Genomic DNA, 19,499 nt, shown 5'->3' with positions numbered 1-19,499 from the left:
CTGCACAATACTCTCAATCTATTAGTGATCAAAGATGAATCCACACATCAGTACTACAAGCAAATGAAACAAATGTAGGGCCCTTATTTAACTGGAGCTATTTGAAGGTGGCACAGTGGCACAGCTGGTGGAGCTGCTGCTTCACAATGCCAGAGACCTGGGTTCGATCTTGACCTTGTGCTGTGTGTGTGGGGGTTGTATGTTCTTCTTATGGCCGGGTGAGTTTCCTCCGGGTGCTCCAGTTTCCTCCCACATCCCAAAGGCGTGCGGGGTTGTCGGGTTAATTGTCCTCTGTAAATTTGCCATAATCTGTTGGCAGTGGATATAAAAATGGGAAAACATAGTAGTCTGAATGGGTGATCAATGGGCCACAGGGCCTGTTTTCCCTGCTGTATCTTTCAATCAATCAATGGGTGTTCTATAGGTTCTATAGGTTTTAAGAACATGAGGCTCGCTCAGGATGAGTTCAAGATATCAAACTGCGGACATCATCCTTGAGTACATTTTCTGGAATCCCCAATCAACAACACTGTGGCAACTTCTTCACTCTCCAATGGAGGTACAACCCGTTCTAGATGGCATTTCACATCATTTCTTCAGAGCAATTAGGGACGGACAATAAATACTGGTATTTGCAGTAATTCCCATATTATTAAAATAAATTAACTACTCAGTAGCCTAGCACATTCACTTTGTCCGCACTTGTAAATTATCATTGTATCTTTGAACAATACGTTACAAGTGTTGATTGAGAATTGTAAATATATACCATTGACTGTAGTGGAAATGTATATGTCAGTGGGTGGAAGATTTATTGGTTTGCCATGTGAGGCTACAATAACTTTTTATTTAATTACCAACCATTAAAAATCAAACTGGGAGGACAAGTGAATGAAGTCTGTCTTCAAATTCATTATACAAAACATTTTCTTTCATTGATATTCATAGCCAACTGTTTTTTTCAAAACAGATAATATATTTTGTTTTGATTTTTGTTCTCATAGAAACATAGACGTATAAACATAGAAAATAGGTGCAGGAGTAGGCCATTCGGCCCTTCGAGCCTGCACCGTCATTCAATATGATCATGGCTGATCATCCAACTCAGTATCCTGTACCTGCCTTCTCTCCATACCCCCTGATCCCTTTAGCCACAAGGGCCACGTCTAACTCCCTCTTAAATATAGCCAATGAACTGGCCTCATCCACCTTCTGTGGCAGAGAATTCCTGAGATTCACCTCTCTCTGTGTGAAAAATGTTTTTCTCATCTCGGTCCTAAAAGATTTCCCCCTAATCCTTAAAATGTGACCCCTTGTTCTGGGCTTCCCCAACATCGGGAACAATCTTCCTGCATCTAGCCTGTCCAACCCCTTAAGAATTTTGTAAGTTTCTATAAGATCCCCCCTCAATCTTCTAAATTCTAGCGAGTACAAGCCGAGTCTATCCAATCTTTCTTCATATGAAAGTCCTGACATCCCAGGAATCAGTCTGGTGAACCTTCTCTGTACTCCCTCTATGGCAAGAATGACTTTTCCTCAGATTAGGCGACCAAAATTGTAGCAATACTCCAGGTGTGGTCTCACCAAGACCCTGTACAACTGCAGTAGAACCTCCCTGCTACTATACTCAAGTAATTAAGTACTTAGGAAAGTATTTAAGTAAGTCTCAAATAAGTACATAATCCATAGTAGCATCTTTGCTAACAGAATCACTTTTGTTCAAGGCCAATTCAATTACAGTAACATGAGAAACTTTCACTTGGTCTTACCCACTCCAGAAGGTTGATACAAAGTCTAGCAGTTTCTCTGCGAAAGTCAAATGGTGAAAAATGCTGAATTACATGTCATGTTTTCTTGTGATACCAACTCCTCAAATTGTGGCACTATACTAAGGGTTTGTGAACTCTGGGGTTGGAACATAGATCTAAACCAAGACAAAGTAGTAGAATTAGTTTTAATGTGCCAGGAAGGAGGAACTAATTTCTTCAACTCTTTTAGTCATTTCTAATGATTCTCCCATCTGAAATATTTTAACGGAAAAAATGTATATATTATTGTCCAAACAGGAATTCTTTGGGCTATTCTTTACTGTTTGGTCCGAAGACATTGACAAGTAACTGGAAGGATATTTATGATTATTTTCCTGTCAGCCCACAATGTATCTATTTCAAAGCAGTCTCGCCCAGAAAGGCACAAGATATTTACAATTAAAATTGCCACAAATTAATTTTGATGTAGAATTGCTTTAACATTTGTGGTTCAGGATTTTAATACAGACTGTTGACCATGTAGGAGTCGCATTGAGCTCAGTTTAAAGTTTCTATGCCCCCCCCCCCCATTTCAGCACATGGAAAACATCTCCAGTTACTCTAAAGTAGGCAGCAGCCGAAGCAGGAATGAAATAAAATTTCAGTTACACTGCCAAGTAAAAGTGAATTTGCACTTAGTATGGCTAACAACTTGTTACAACACTAACAACACTAAATGTTTGTGTTCTTTAGTTTGTTTTATGTGGGAAACTTTTTTTAATCTCTTGCCTCGACAGAGATGCAATTTTATTCCATATGGTATCTCCATCCGCCCTGCGGCCTAACATCGAGGAGTCGGCGGCCTCTGCTGGAGAACGACTTCGGAAGCTCCAACCGCGGGAGCCTGTGGACTTTAACATCGTGGAGCTCGCGGTCCCTGGTTAGAGACCGACTTCGGGAGCTCCGAGACGCAGGAGCTTCGATCACCCCGACGCGGGGGCTTCGACCGCCGGCTGCGGGAACTTCGATCGCCCCCACTGCAGATGGTTCGACTGCCCCGACCGCGGGAGAATAAGGAGGAAGAAGATTGAACATTATTGTCTTCCATCACAGTGAGGAATGTGGGGAATCTGCTGTGGTGCATGTTTATGTTAACTTTTATGTAGTTGTGTGCCTTGTTGCTTTTCTTTTAGTATGGCTGTATGGTAATTCAAGTTTCACTGTACATTAATTGGGACATGTGACAATAAACTGACCTTTGAACCTGGCAAGGTAAAAGCAACACTGAATGAACATGAGACTACCATAATCTCCTGTTGAAAAACTGAAAAAAGGTTCCAGCTGCCTACACTGTTACTACCCTCATAGCTCTAGATGACAAATTTAAAATTAAATTAAGTTTGTAAAGCCTTCAACATTCACTGGTTCAATAGGGCAGTAGTATTTAGAGTACTGCTGCAGTTCTGGTCACCCCAATGCAGGATGTGTAGGTTTTGGAAAGGGTGCAGAAGAGGTTTGTCTGAATGATTAGAAAAGAGCAATAGGTATAAGGAGAGGTTGGCCAGACTTAGATTGTTTTCTCCGGAACGCCAGAGGTTGAGGGGAGACCTGATAGAAGTGTATAAAATTATGAGAGGCATAGATAGGGTAGACAGGCAGAACCTTTATCTCCCCATGGAGGTAATATCAAAGACTAGGGGATATAGCTTTAAGGTGAGGGAGGAGAAATGTTAAAGATGTGCGGGTATGATCTTTAGGACACAGAGGTTGGTGAGCGCTGGAATGCTGTGCCAGGGGTGATGGTGGAGGCATACGATAGTGGCACTTACAGGGCTTTTAGATTTAAACATTGACATGAAGGGAATGGAGGTGTATGGGCAGGCAGATGAGATTTGTTTTTCTTGGCATCGTTATCAGCCGATGTTGTGGACCATAGGACCCTTGCTGTGCGTGCTCTTCTATGTTCTGGAAGACCACCCAATGATTTCCCAATGTTCAAATACAAACTGACTGACCCTAATTTACCAATCTACTCTTTCCAATTAAAGGTAGAACAGAGGTTAAATTTCAAACCTATAGGTTAATTTAAAAAACAAGCCAGTTCAAGATGACAATTTTTTTATTTTATCCATTAATATTCCACAATCTGAAATTAGTTTCAACTTTTTAAGGAACCATACTTCAACAGTTTAACAAACGGTTTCAGACAGAAGTGTAAACACTGAGAACAAAACATTGACAAAGATACAATGGATATAACGTTATCTCATACAGAATATATTTTACAATAACATGCCAACTATTCAAGATCAGCTTTAACTATCCTTTGTTAAATTGGTCAAAAGTTAAATAACAGACTTTCTGATCACAAGGCTCAGTTAGTTTTGATTCAAGTATATATTACAGGAAACGTCATGAATTCCTGCAATTGCTCAGTAAACACCGACTTTAGGCACAACAGACATTATCAAGGAGCTGAGAGTTCATCCCAATCAGTAATTCGAGACTCCTCCGGCAAAATACTCCAGTTAGGGGAATGATCAGGCGCAAGCCAGTTGAAATCGTCAATAATGTTCCAATTATTTTTTGCTCTGTCTAACCCTGCCTGTTCAAAATCTCTCTCAATGCCTTCATACGTCCAGTTAAACGGAGCGAAAGAAACTCCATTGCAATCTTCCACGATGGCTCGGCTGGTCACATGCAGATACACATTAGCATCCTTAGTGTTGTGGGTTCGCAATTGCTGGCAGGCGAAAGCGAAGGTGCAACCGGCAGATTGGTCAACAAATACAGAGGTCGAAACTGGTCCGCACAACACCTTGGAATTGGTGATATTCTTGACATGTAGGGTGTTGGGCGAGCCCAGGAGCTTCACAAAGCAGTTGGACAACCTGGTTAACAGGACGTCCTTGCCGTTGATCTCGTCCGCCGAGCTCACCAACACTTGCGAGTCGGCGTCAGAGAAGCCGCAGAGGTTTTGCTCGATCACCCTGGGCTGGACGGCTTTCGTGTCGGAGGGAGGAGAGGGTTTGGGCTCCTTGGGGCCGGCGTTTTCCTTTCTGCGCGACTTGAAGGCGAACTTCTTCTTGGGCAGGCACTCGTCGCGCTTCTCCACCACCGCCCCCTGCAGCTTCTGCACGGCGGCCTGCGCCTGGCGCAGCTCGTAGGCCGACAGGAACATCATGCTGTCGTTGATGAACTTCTGCAGCCGCTGCATCTTCTGGCTGATCTCCTCGAAGCTGGCGGTGAGCGCCGTCCTGTCGGCGCCCTCGCAGCTCGCCAGCAGCGCCTCGATCGCCGACTTCTCCTCCGAGAAGGCCGAGGTGAAGAAGTTGGCCTTCTCCTCCTTCACCGTGATCACGTCCTTGGCCAGCTTCCTCCGCTCCACGCCTTGCTGCCTCTCCTGGTCGCGCCGCTGCAGGATCTCCACCATCTTCTCTTTCCGCCGATCGAGCTCGGGGATTTCCTCCGTCAGCTGCTCCCGCTCCTCCTTCTCGCCCACCAGCGCCATTTGCAATCGTCTCCAACCAAGCGCCGCTCACTCGAACAACGAGCCGTCTGATTGGTGCCGCAACCGCTACCGCTACCGCAACCTGCTGGCGCTGGCGCCACCCCCTGTAACGGCGCCACCCTCTCCTTCTCATTGGGAGCTGCTGCCCTGGCTTCAGAGCAAAGATTATAGCTCTATATAGAAACATAGAAAATAGGTGCAGGAGTAGGCCATTCGGCCCTTCGAGCCTGCACCGCCATTCGATATGATCATGGCTGATCATCCAACTCAGTATCCCATCCCTGCCTTCTCTCCATACCCCCTGATCCCTTTAGCCACAAGGGCCACATCCAACTCCCTCTTAAATATAGCCAATGAACTGGCCTCAACTACCTTCTGTGGCAGATAATTCCACAGATTCACCACTTTCTGTGTAAAAAATGATTTTCTCATCTCGGTCCTAAAAGACTTCCCTCTTATCCTTAAACTGTGACCCCTAGTTCTGGACTTCCCCAACATCGGGAATAATCTTCCTGCATCTAGCCTGTCCAACCCCTTAAGGATTTTGTAAGTTTCTATAAGATCCCACCTCAATCTTCTGAATTCCAGCGTGTCTTTGCTTCAGAGGGAGATGGGCTTCACGTAGACTCAACTGGTCAGTGGGGCTTCATTGTCTGCATGCAGGAGATCCTAGACGCCTTCTCTCTTTACTGACAGGGGTTCTCATCCTCCTGTGCTCAAAGGAATTGAGTCCTAACCTGCTCAACCTCTCCTTCTAGCTCCCCTCCATTGTCATAGATGGATGAAGGTCCAATAGAATGGATGGCTCCAAGCTGGACAAGGTGCAGAGAAGATTTACGAGGATCTTGCCAGGAACCGAGCTAGAGGGAGAGGTTGAGCTGGTTAGGACTGTATTCCTTTGAGCACAGGAGGATGAGAGATGATCTTAGAGAGTTGCACACAGCCATGAGAGGCATAGATATGGGTAGATGTACCGATTATCTTGCCCAGATTAGGGGAACCGAGAACCATGGGTTAGGGGGGGGGGGGGGGGGGGGTGGTGGGTTTAATAGAACCCGATGGGTTTTATCATGCAGAGAGTGGTGGGTGCATGGAATAAGCTGCCAGAGGTCGTTGAGGTGGGTAGCATCATGGCATTTAAGAAACATTTAGATAGGTACATGGATTTAAGGATAAGGGGGAAATCTTTTAGGGCCGAGATGAGGAAAACATTTTGCACACAGAGAGTGGTGAATCTCTGGAATTCTCTGCCACAGAAGGTAGTTATTGCCAGTTCATTGGCTATGTTTAAGAGGGAGTTAGATGTGGCCCTTGTGGCTAAAGGGATCAGGGGGCATGGAGAGAAGGCAGTTACAGGATACTGAGTTGGATGATCAGCCATGATCATATTGATTGGCGGTGCAGGCTCGAAGGGCCGAATGGCTTACTCCTGCACCTATTTTCTATGATAGCATATGTTTAGAGGCATATGGGCCCAATAGGGACTAGTGTAGATGGGATATGTTGGTTGGTGTGGGCAAGTTGAGCCAAAGGGCCTATTTCCACACTGTATGACTATGTGGAGAGGACTCTAATGGTCCAGAGGACACAGCCTCAGAATAAAAGGACGTACCTTTAGCGGGTCAGGCATAATCTCTGGAGAACATAGATAGGTGACAGTTCGGATCAGGACCCTTCAGACTCTTTATTTAACTTCTTCAAAGTAGGCATACCATGAGGAGATTTAGCAGCAGAGCAGACAAAATGGAATAAAAAGGAACTGCAGTTGCTGATCAGAAGAAGGGTCTCGATCTGAAATGTCACCTATCCATGTTTTCCATAGTTGCTGCCTGACCCACTGAATTACTCCAGCATTTGGTGTCTTTCTTTTGTATAAACCAGCAGCTGTAATTCCTATTAACTTTAGAATGGAAATGAGGAGGAATTTCTTCAGCCAGAGGGTGGTGAGTGTGGAATTTTAACACTGTGGAGGCCAAGTCATTGGGTTTTTTTAAAGCAGAATTTATTAGTTTCTTGATTAGTAAGCATGTCAAAGAATCCGGGAAGACAGAATGGTTTTGAGTGGGAAAAATTGATCAGCCATGATTGAATGGCGGAGTATACTTGGGGCGAATTACATAATTCTGCTCCTATGTCCTATGATTTTATGATGGATCCCTCACCTGTGCCTCCTCTTGTTCCGTAGTGCTGCTCACACATCCTGAATCCCCCAGATGGTCCAAGACTTTCTCTTGGTCCTCACCATTTACCTCACCAGCCTCCGCGCTCAACACCATTCTGCGTCATTTCCGTCACCTTCACATGATCCCACCACTAGTCACATTTTACCCTTTTCCGCCTTCTGCAGAAGCTACTTCCTTCACAACTCTTTTGTTCACACCCCATCCTACCCAAACCAGTCCCTCTCCAGGTACATTCCCCTTTAACTGCACGAAATGTAACACCTCCCCCCTCACATCCATGCAGGGACTCCAGCAGCTGTTGGAGGTGAGACAAAGGTTCACGTGCACCTCCTCTATCCTCATCTACTACATTCGGTGATCCCAATGTGAATTCCTTTACATTGGCGAGACCAAGTATAGACTAGGCGCTTATTGTGCCAAACACTTATATTTGGGTCACAAAAGTCTTCTGGATCTCCTGGATGCAAACCATTTTAACTCCACTTCACCAATCGACTTTTCTGTTGAGGGCCTCCTCCATTGCATCTATGTCTCTCATCATTTTGTAAATTTCTAACAGGTCTCCCCCCAGTCTCTGATGTTCCAGAAAAAGCATTCCAAGTTTGTCCAACCTCTGCTTATATAATACCATCTAATCGGGGCAATATCCTGGTAAACTTCTAATATACCCGCTCCAAAGCCTTCACATCCTTCCTGTAATGGGTGACTAGATCTGCACACAATATTCTAAATGCAACCAAAGTTTTATAAAGCTTCAACATGACTTCCTGTCTCTTATACTCAATGCTCCGATCAATGAAGGCTAGCTTACCATTTGCATTCTTTACCACTATCTATTGTCACTTGCAAGAAGATAATGGACTTGGACACCAACATCCCTCTGTACATCAATGCTGATAAGGGTCTTGCCATTAATTGCATACTTTTCCATTACATCTGATCTCCCAAAGTGCAACACTTTACACTTCCCCAGATTAAGCTGTATTTGCCATTTCTACCACCCATATCTGCAAATGATCTATATCCTGCTGTATCCATGGAAATTAAAGGGATTCATGATATATATACAGTGCATTCAGAAAGTATTCAGACCCCTTCACCTTCCACATTTTGTTACGTTACAACCTTTTTCTAAATGAATTAAATTCTTTTTTTTTATCATCAATCTACACACAATACGCCAAAATAAAAAAGCGAAAGTTTAGACATTTTTGCAAATTCATTCAAAAAAAACTGAAATATCACATTTACATAAAGTATTCAGACCCTTTACTCAGTACTTTGTTGAGGCACCTTTGGCAGCGATTACAGCCTCAAGTTTTCTTGGGTATGACACTACAAGCTTGGCACACCTGTATTTGGGTAATTTCTCCCATTCTTATCTGCAGATCCTCTCAAGCTCTGCCAGGTTGGATGGGGAGTGTCGATGCACAGCTGTTTTCAGGGCCCTCCAGAGATGTTCGATCGGGTTCAAGTCCGGGCTCTGGCTTGTGCCACTCAAGGACATTCACAGGCTTGTCATGAAGCCACTCCTGTGTTGTCTTGGCTGGGTGCTTGGGGTCGTTGTTCTGATGGAAGATGAACCACCACCCCAGTCTGAGGTCCAGAACGCTTGGAGGTTTTCATTAAGGATCTCTCTGTACTTTGCTCTGTTCATCTTTCCCTCGATCCTGACTAGTCTCCCAGTTCCTGCCGCTGAAAAGCATTCCCACAGCATGATGCTGCCACCACGCTTCACCGTAGGTATGGTATTGGCCAGGTGATGAGCGGTGCCTGGTTTCCTCCAGACATGAAGCTTGGCATTCAGGCCAAAGAGTTCAATCTTGGTTTCATCAGACCAGAGCACCAGAGGAAACAACCCTTTCGGCAAACTCCAAGCGGTCTGTCATGTGCTTTTTGCTGAGGAGTGGCTTCCGTTCTGTCACTACCATAAAGATCTGAGGAACTCTGGAGCTCTGTCAGAGTGACCATCGGGTTCTTAGTCACCTCTCTGACCAAGGCCTTTCTCCCCCGATTGCTCAGTTTGGCCAGGCGGCCAGCTCTGAAGAGTCCTGGTGGTTCCAAATTTCTTCCATTTAAGAATGACGTACGCCACTGTGCTCTTCGGGACCTGCAATGCTGCAGAAATTGTTTTATACCCTTCCGCAGCTCTGTGTCTCGACACAATCCTGTCTCGTAGGTCGACGGACAATTCCTTCGTCTTCATGGCTTAGTTTTTGCTCTGACATGCACTGTCAACAGTGGGACCTTATATAGACAGGTGTGTGCCTTTCCAAATCATGTCCAATCAATTTAATTTACCACTGGTGGACTCCAATCAAGTTGTAGAAACATATCAAGGATAATCAATGGAAACAGGATGAACCTAAGCTCAATTTGAGTGTCATAGCAAAGGGTCTGAATAATGTAAATGTGAAATTTCACTTATTTATTTTTAATTACTTTGCAAAAAATTCTAAACACCTGTTTTCACTTCTTCATTCTGGGGTATTGTGTGTAAATTAATGATAAAAAAAAAAGAATTTAATCAATTTTAAAATAAGACTAACGTAACAAAATGTGGAAAAGGTGAAGGGGTCTGAATGCACCACATGTTATGACAAAGGAAAGAGTGCGACTAAAAAATCTGAAGCACCTAAATGTCAAGATATGTGCTGCAGAGAGTAAGCCTGGAAAGGTATAGATTTAAATCACAATTAAAAGGGAAATTAAGAAGACAAATAGAATGTATGAAAAAATATTGGCCAATTAAATTAACAGCCCAAAGTTGCTTTGTTGGTACATAAAGAATAAGATAACTAAGAGTTTGCCATTTAGGAACCAAACGTACAATCTATATTGAGGCAGAGGATATAAGCAAGATTGTTTTTTTCAGCTGGAGTGATATCAAAACCGTGGGCATGAGAATGATGGGATAATGATATTAAAATTAACATTAAGGATTTTAACATCTTTGAAAATGGATGAACTGTCAGTCAAATATATACCCAGGCTTTTTAAAAAATAGACTTGAACTATGGTTATTAATCCTCTCTGGCCCCTCTGCTGTAGTATATTTGTTTAAAAAAGGGAAGAGGGGATAACCAAATAATTTTCGTTTAGTTTATTGTCATGTACCTGAGGTACAGTAAAAAGCTTTTGTTGCATGCTAACCAGTCAGTGGAAAGATTATACACGATTATAATCGTGCTATCCAGTGTCCACATGATAACGGGAATAATGCAATTATTTTAAATAAAGCAATTAATTTAATCTTGGTGATGGACAAATTATTCAAATTCAATCTAAGGTTCCTTATAAATCTTTATTTAGTAAGGCACAGAAATAATCAGGGTCAGCATGGATTTGTTAAGGAAAGTTTGTGTCTAACTGATCTGATTGAAATATGAGGAAAAGGGAAGCTCAGTGACAGAAGTGGTCCTATTACACTGCACATGCAATTCAACAATGCCTTGGGGTCAAGGAAAGAGCGTTCACGTCGCGGCCCTGTTTCCACCAATCTTTCCACCACCACGCACAAGAAGCAACTATGGTATGCAGATGCCGAGAAATGTGTTCAGCTCTGGCTGAACAATTTCTAATCTTGTGATGTGAACTTGATAAGAAGTCATAGAACCATACAGCACGGAAACAAACCCTTCAGCTCAACTTGCCTATGCCGACCAAGATGCTCTATCTACATTTGACTGTGTTTGTGCCATATCTCTCTAAACCTATTCACGTACCTGTCCAAATGTCCCATAAATGGTTGTTATAATACTAGCCTGAACTATTCCTCTGTTCCATATACTCACCACTCTCTGTACGAGAAAGCTGCCTCTCAGGGTAATTGTAACATAACATCCCAACTTCTCCACTCAATACCTGTACTAATAAAGGCCAATGTGCTGAAAGCCTTCATGACCACCTTATCTACCTGTGACGGCACTTTCAAGGAACTCTACACCTGACAAGGTTCTGCATGGCCGACCAGTTAGAAATTAGTCTGCAGGATCCAAGGGAGCGGATAAGGATTACAGATCATAGGTATCAGTTTAGTTTATTGTTACATGTACTGAGGTACAGTGAAAAGCTTTTGTTGTATGCTAACCAGTCAGCGGAAAGTGTATCTAATGTACAGATACATGATGAGGGAATGACGTTTACTACAAGGTGAAGCCAGTAAAGATAAACCGAGGGTGACTAATGAGGTAGATACTAGTTCAGGACTGTTCTCTAGTTGTGGTAGGATGATTCAGTTGCCTGATAACACCTGGGAAGAAACTGTTCCTAAATCGGGAGGTGTGTGTTTTCACACTTGTATACCTTTTACCTGATGGGGAGAAGAGGTAGTGGACAGGGTGCAACTCATCTTTGATTATGCTGCTGGTCCTGCGAGGCAGCGTGAGGTATAAATGGAGTCAATGGAAGGGAGGTTGGTTTGTATGATGGTCTGTGCTGCGTCCACAATTCATTGCAATTTCTTGCGGTCTTGGATGGAGCTGTTCCCAAACCAAACTGATGCATCCCGATAAAAATGCTTTCTATGGTGCATCTGTAGATGTTGGCGAGAGTTGTTGGGGATATTCTAAACTTGGTAAGCCATCTAAGGAAGAAGAGACGTTGGTGTGTTTTCTTGGCTTCTTCTTCCATAGAAGGCTTCGGAGGTCAGCATGTCCAGGTATTGACCTCCCCACAATCAAAGATATGCTACCTAAAAAAGGCAGCCAGTATCATTGTGGACACACATTACCCAAGCCATGCCCTCATTTTATTCCTGCCATTGGGAAGGAACAGGAGTCTCTCCAGAGATGCTGCCTGTCACGCTGAGTTACTCCTACTCCAGCATTTTGTGTCTAGCTCCCAATGATCATCAGGCTCTTAAACTACAAATACTGCTTAAACTATAAATTGCAAACTGTCTGGTTGCACTGACTTTTCCAATAATATTGTGCTTTGGTTATTTTTTTGTTTATTATGTTATCCATTAGTATTATGTTATCAACTAGTATTATATTAATAGGCCTGTTATGCTGATGGCAATAAGAATTGTATTGTTCTGTTTGCAGTTCACATGTCAATTAGACACTGTTGACAAATACATAGGAAAAGCCTTGTTGCAAACCTTCCCACAGTAGCTACATGTCCAATGGCACTCTCCAGAGGGAGGCTGGTGCATACTGCATCCTGGCTCACCTCCATGCTTCTCTGCAGTGACTCTCCTAGACGTGATGCAGTTTCGCCAGAATAAGATGTTACCAGGGTTCTTCCTGGTAGAATTGTTATGTTTTGAGACCTTGTTCATCTTTGGCATTGTTGGCTTTCTTCTGCATTATTTTAAGTTTCTAAGTATGCCAATAAGTACAGATTATGCTGATATTATGTCTGAATAGTGTTGGCAGTGCCATAACTGAAATAAAAAAATAACTAAAGCCTGTTGAATTGTCAAAAAATTATAAATAATTAATTGAAATAGTGTAATCAACCAATCTGTAGGTTTGTTACAAATCTTACCTTCAGCGGCGCTGCAATTCTGCCACTGGCCGTGTGCGCAATTTTGCCGTGTTTGAGGGGGGAGGGGTTAAAACACGGTTTTCTCCGACCTGGTCCTGGATTATATTTTGTTGGCGTGCAAGCGTTTGCTAAAGAATCGTTCCGACGGCCATTCTGTGTTTTTTTTAAAAATTCGCCTGACAAGTTAATCGCTGGAGTGATTTTAAAATCAGCTTCTGAAGCCGTCAACGCGGCCGGATTTTACATTGGGGACAGGTAAAAGAAAGTAGTTTGTTTTTATGTATAAAAGCGTTTCTTCAGATGTATTTAATTCACATTTTAAGTTGCGAAACGGTGATTTTTCCCCCCGAACGAACCGGCTGTGTTTTTGCTGCCGATAAGGGTTTAAATCCACCGCAACCGCAACAATCCAATTGATCGCGTTCCAGAAAAACCCACACGCAAGCTGATTTAAATGGCCATTAATTTACAGGTATTAAACATTAAATTCCTTCCATTTGGCCTATAAAACCATGACAATGAGATTTTAAAATTATGTTATATTGTGAATTCTTGTGTGAATGTTATTTGGACACTTAAGCTATTTAAAAATGTTAATCTATTCTTAAGAAATGGATAGATGTTTAGATCTAGTAATTGAATTTTGTAATTACGTAACTAACTAATTATATGCTTTAATTTCAAGTCATCTAAGTAAGATTGTTTCATATTTGTTTCAGAATGCGTCAAGCTACAATAACTGAAAATGTATTTCAGATCTCTTAATTCTTATGGGCTTTTGACAGTTCTCGATCACAGCTTTTGTGTTAAGTCAATGAAAAAGCAATAGGGAACAAATGCTAATTTCCGAGTATGAAAATGGCCATAACTTTTTTAATACTGAAGATATGAAAGTGAATTAGTTGTCAAATTAAACTTCTTTTTATGCTTTATCTGATGGGATAAATTAGACTTGATTTTTAAAATCTCAAAATTTTGAAACATTGCTGCAATCTGGCCTTCCAAAACATCATTCAATACCCTGCAAGACATAATCTTCAACTACTTTAAATGTGGTAGTGCTTATTTCAGGCAGTGTTTCAGAACCCTATCGTATTGTGGTTGAAGAGAACCGTTCATTTCCCTATTTGTACAAGTGAAGCATACGTTCTAGTTCAAATTCCATCTAGTATTAGTTCAAATTGCATATTCACAATTTGATAATAACGAACTATTCATTCCAGCGTTATTCCTCAGATAAACAAAATGGTTTGGAATCAAAACAGTACTTTGCGTGGACAGACCTGCTCACCGTGTTGAATATATGCTTTCAACCCAATCACCAGACACAGTCTATATTGATTTACTAAAAAGTTTACAGACTTTTCGGATTTTAATATGTTTTTATTTAATGGAGCAGGAATAAAACGCCCGAGTTGAACGAGTCACAAAACATTTTAGTAACCATTTACACGTCGGAGTTATTGAAAGTGGAATCTACTATTAGCAAACGTTAAGGAAGTAGCAAGTAGACAAAAATGCTGGAGAAACTCAGCAGGTGAGACAGCATCTAACATTGCAGATTATGCTGCAATCTGCACTGCAACGAAAATCAAACGACACCATGATCTCAACCCGAGTTACACAAAGTCGATTATGTCTAAGGGTCACTTCCCTCGTATCACTGTTGTTGCAAAACTGAATTCCAACACAGTACGTGAAAGTTCAGGGGCGATTCGCGAAACTCAACTACATTCCTTCTACTGAAGGAAGGCGTGGATACAGGGTGAAAGGTCAACGCTGTCTTTAAGCAACTAGTCCAAACGCCGCTAAATAAAAGGGCGGACTGGGAAAAATGCAAAGTTACCGGAGTGGGAAGGCAGATAAGAGATAAAAAGCTGGATGGAGAAACTCAGCGGGACAGAGAGCAGGAGGGGAAGCTATAGGATCTTTGAGGTGAAGCGCTCCCCAGCAAAACCTCAGTCTCTGTGGAAGGCGACCAATGAGCGGCGGTGTGGGCGGTGCCTGGGGCGCGGCCGGCCGGCGGGGTGGATGCGCACGCACGCTTGGTTCAGGGCAAGGACCCCGGTGCCACGCTGGGCTCACTGAAAGCAAGTGGGAAGGGGAGGGAACCATTTTACTTTTCAGACTTCACGCGGGGTTATTGCACAAAAGCAAAAAAATCGATGCAAAATATACATGTAGTCGACACGACCTTCATTTGAGTAAAATCATCTTGCAAATGGCCGGGTCATGTGATTGCGAGACCCCCCCCTCCCCCCTTCCTCATCACCCACGGAACACATTCCAATTAGTTTTAATATATTTAAATTTATTTCAATCTTATGTTTCTAATTCATCCGTATGGATTTCTTGGGAGGACAGATCAATGCAAATTTTAAAAAGACACGTAACCGAGACATCTATTTATAAACTCTTTCCCGTACCTGATGACGGTTGGTGGAGAGAATGCATAGGCGTTTTTAAATATATATATATATATATTATTCATCGAAACACAAAGAGAGGAATGGCAAAAAAAAAGCTATTTATTAAAAGCATTTTCAAATCGACAGCTGTCATTTTAAAAAGAAAAGTGCAAAGAAGTTTCAAACATCCCCCCCTTCCAAAAAAAAGTCCAAATGCAGGACAAAAAGTTCGAAAAAGATGCATTTAATAAAAAAAATACAGAGATCCCGCTTTAAAAATATGCATATAACTTGGGAGGCGAAAAAGTATTTTTTTTTCCTTGCAGGAAAATGCCCTGAACAGCTCTTATTTTGCTTGTGTGTTGAGTGGATTTTTTTTTGTTCTTGGTCATCTCGCCCCTGATTTGATGGCGAGGAAACCCCGTTGACAAGGCACGCTTCATGACGGTGAGTTCCTTCAGTGTATTATAATTTTGCGATAAAAATTTCAAGGAAAAAAACCCAACTCCTTCGGGGAGGGGGGGAAAGGAAAAAAAATAGGGTCTAAGGGAAATATTTTTTTTAGAAAAATCACCTCCCCGCCTTTAGAAGCTGCAGCTGAAAGAGGAGGGGGAAAAAAATCACCCATCAACGACAACAGTAACCATCACCACCAAAAGAAAAGCATCTGCACTTTTCAAAAAAAACCTTTCGCCCCTCATCTCCACCCTCTCCCCAAACTAAATGAGTCATTGATTGTAAAGAGCCGGTCGAAAATATAGTTTTACTTTCCGCCCCCGTGATCACGATGAGTTTAAAAAAAATAGACGCCCGAGAGGGAGAGGGAAATAATCGTCTGAAATCCCTCCCTCTTTTTCCTGCTTTCTAAGCGGTTTTATCTGGAGTCACGGGCGGGTGTTGGAAACGCCATTTGGTAAATGGACCTCACGGGGTTATTTTTCAAAGCGACGGGTCTAGATTTTTCCCAGTAGGTTTTTTTCCCACCACCGTCACTACTTTTCCTCGGCTTCCCCCCGAAGAGAAGCAGAAGCCCGCCTAAAGATGGACGAAGCCAGGCTGCTAGGCGGCTTCTTCTGGATCTGGAGCGTTAAAAGAAAAATCTCGCACACACATACACACCTGCCCATTCTACTACCGTTGGCCAGCAGCTGCTTCCTCCCGAACAGCTAAAATAAGATAAACCTAAAGCCCATCGCGAGTAGAGGAAAAAAACCGAGTGAAGCCTTTCCGTCTACGCTTGTTTATGGCAACGGGCGGGTTTGGATGCCGATTTTTTGTTTCTTTAAAAAAAAAAGACTTTTAAGTTCCCCTTAAGGTTCCCCGAATCATTTCGACTCGATTCGTTCGAGTTTTTGTTTAAATGATTTTGTTTAAAATTAAAGCTTCCATTTTAAGTGCCGAGGGCGAGCTGTCGATTTCGCGCAACATGGCGATATCAGTGAATCCCTCTCCTTCCCCTTCATCTTATTCAATTTTAAGCCGATTTCCACCCTTTTGCTGCTCGCACCGATCTCTGGAAATAAAATATAAAACCTGGGCTAAGAATCTCCGGCATCGCCTCTCTTCATTGCATTCGGTCCGTCACTTTAGCTGATTTAGCGCCTGTCCTACCTCGTCGGAAAAGCTTGATTTAAATTAGAAAAAAATCCCTTTTCTTTCCTTTGCTGGACGGCAACTAAAGTTGTTGTAACGAGGAAAGAAAGCACGATCTGATGTTCAGTTTGTGGAATATGTTTTTAACCACTGCATCTCGCTGTGGGCGGGATTTGAAGCTCGGTCTCAGCCCATCTTTTTTTAAAAGAACTGAAACCGCTCTCGCTTTTAACTTTAAACCGTGTTTTTTTTTTAAAGAACTGGATCCTTGCAGCTGTTTAATTTCCTTAATTTTGACGGTACTTGCCCCAGTGAAATCAGTGCCTTCCTTTACGGCCTTTTGTTTTCGTTTAAAAATCAAAAGTTTACTGTAACAAACTACTACACTCTCCTTTGACCACGTTGGCAATAAGCAGAATAGAATTTTCCATTAAGAGACAATGTTAATTCAAATCTCAGGTCGTCGTGTACTGTAGATGATCAAGCTGGCGCAGTGCCAGCAGCGGTTGCGCACTTTAAATTTGCTGAAGCGACGCCATTTTCATTGCTTGAGAAGCCCAACGTTTTTTCATACATTTTACTTGCAAACTGTAAAATCGTTATGTGGCTTGTTGATTATCTGTTGATATGTAGCATAATATGTATTTAATGACAACCTACATCCTTATCTAAAATAACGACATCACTGGTCGATTTTACAATTTTTTTCATACGATGAGTTTCTGTGTCCACCATTTCTTATATTTTTCTGAAACCTCATGAATCTCTCCAAAAACCTTCTGATCATTTTTCATTCTCTGGGTATTCATTTCCAGTGATTTCAGCGAAATTGCCTTCAGCGGATGGATGATGCACTCACTGTTGCTCTTTTTCACTTAAAACCATGATTTTTAAAAAGAAATGTAGCTTAGAAAAAAATAATAAGTATTGTATCACAACAAATCAGAACACAGGGAATGGAGGAATCCGACAGAAATAGACTAACCTAATTCACGAAGAGAACCAATAAGAATTCAAGAAGATGAGGATTGATAAACAAGGGGATGACTAGAATTCACAAAATAGATATAAAGCAATTCACAAAATGGGTATCGCACTAAGGACGTGAACAAAGATCATAACCTTGCATCAACATTGCTCAAAATCACAGCAAGAGATCACAAAGTTGGTGGGGTGAGCCAGGTTTCTGGATCCAGGATTGTCACACGAGGGTCTGAAACCGGATCGCTGTCGGGAAAAGGACGGGAAGATGCATCCGCAAAATGAAGACGACTCAAAAAGATGAAATCTTACTGATTTGGGGAAATATGATGGATCAGGGTGATATCCTGATTTGGTGGCAGCAGGTGTCTCTTAATAAGCTCAAGCATTGTGTGCTGACACCCAATTGAAGTTGGTCATACAGTTAGAAGACCTGTGAAAAAACAACTTCTAGTTGTTGCGTTGAAGAAGAAACAGCACCTGTGGGCCTTAAAACATAAAGATTGGACATGTGGAGGACTCTTATAAAGGTGTTATTCAGTGATGAAAGCCATTTTCTGGTTCAGGGCCAACGTAGCTAATGTGTTTGGAAATCAGTTGCAGAGCCTGTGAGAAAATCCTCACAATCTGTCAAACATCCTGAAATGATGATGTTTTAGGGTCGGTCAGGACAATGAGCCATGATGATAATAATAATAATAATAATAATAAATTTTATTTTTTATTTTCGGGCGCCTTTCAAATCTCAAGGACACCTTACAAAGATTAACAGAAGAGAAAAAAGCATATAGTCGGAGAAAAATAAATAATAAGGACATCATCAATACACAAATTAAAGATAGAAATCGCTCCAAAGACACAAAATCAAAAAATCAAAAAAACACAATGTGAAGAGAGAGCAGCGGCAGCTAAAGCGCGCCAGCGTCCACTCTCCCTTCCGACAGCCATCTTGGACACAGACTTAACAAAGTAACTTACACACAGAAAAATCAACCCCTACAGTGGTTACCACTGTGGGGGAAGGCACAATGTCCAGTCCCCAACCCCAGTTCTCCCAGAAGTCGGGCCTATTGAGGCCACTGCTGTTCCCTCTACGGAGGCCCGATGTTCCTGGCCGTTCTGGCTGGGTGCTGTTGCCCCGGCGTCGGGAGAGTCCTCACAGCGGCTGGGCCACCTGGAACGGCCGCTTCCTAGCAGGGGATTGTCGGCTTCCGAAGCCGACAAGGATGCACCGGGTTGGAGCTCCCAGGCTCCCGATGTTAATGTTGGTACTGCCCGCTCCGCTCCGCAGACCCGCAGCCAGAGGTGATGATCACGGCGGTCCAGCTCACCGGAGCTCCAGCGCGGCGACCCAGGCAAGGCATCGCCCGCTCCGCGATAGCGCTCCAGCACTGTGCCGCCACCGAAGCCGAGGTGCTGGGCGGTCCCTGCCAGGAAACGGAACTCCACGCCCGCTGGTAGCCACGAGGACGGGTCGACGGGCAGCCTGGAGAAAAAGCTGCCTCACCGACCAGGTACGGACCTAGAAGTAAGATTACCTCCTTCCCCCCACATTAAGAAGTCCATTTCTCCGAACAAACGA

General features: G+C 42.9%; 2 protein-coding genes and 1 long non-coding RNA gene across 3 annotated transcripts in view; 1 reads left to right on the top strand and 2 right to left on the bottom strand.

Annotated features, from left to right (window-relative positions):
• Positions 1-3,853: 3,853 nt before the first annotated feature.
• Positions 3,854-5,329, bottom strand: tbcc (tubulin folding cofactor C). The gene has a single exon (XM_055639680.1). It carries the CDS (start codon positions 5,257-5,259, stop codon positions 4,216-4,218), a length of 1,044 nt encoding a protein of 347 aa, XP_055495655.1. The 5' UTR covers positions 5,260-5,329; the 3' UTR covers positions 3,854-4,215.
• Positions 5,330-14,297: 8,968 nt separating this feature from the next.
• Positions 14,298-17,932, bottom strand: LOC129699690 (uncharacterized). The gene is made up of 2 exons (XR_008723914.1): positions 16,463-17,932; positions 14,298-15,019 (listed from the first exon to the last, which is right to left on the bottom strand). It is a non-coding gene; the product is annotated as an uncharacterized LOC129699690 (long non-coding RNA).
• The window catches only part of LOC129699688 (BRD4-interacting chromatin-remodeling complex-associated protein-like), a 68,735-nt gene continuing 64,922 nt past the window's right edge, over positions 15,687-19,499 (top strand). The window contains exon 1 of the mRNA XM_055639678.1: positions 15,687-15,790. The gene's annotated coding sequence lies outside the window, so the exon portion shown is untranslated. The remainder of the gene's footprint in view (positions 15,791-19,499) is intronic.

Source organism: Leucoraja erinacea, chromosome 8 (assembly GCF_028641065.1).
Source record: "Leucoraja erinacea ecotype New England chromosome 8, Leri_hhj_1, whole genome shotgun sequence".
In the NCBI taxonomy this organism is placed as follows: domain Eukaryota; kingdom Metazoa; phylum Chordata; class Chondrichthyes; order Rajiformes; family Rajidae; genus Leucoraja; species Leucoraja erinaceus.
Note: the sequence above shows the minus strand (reverse complement) of the source record. Positions and strands in the feature narration are given on the sequence as shown.

What these genes read in the sequence shown, in the direction of transcription:
- tbcc (XM_055639680.1), bottom strand. Translation starts at nt 5,259, where the DNA reads ATGGCGCTGGTGGGCGAGAAGGAGGAGCGGGAGCAGCTGACGGAGGAA.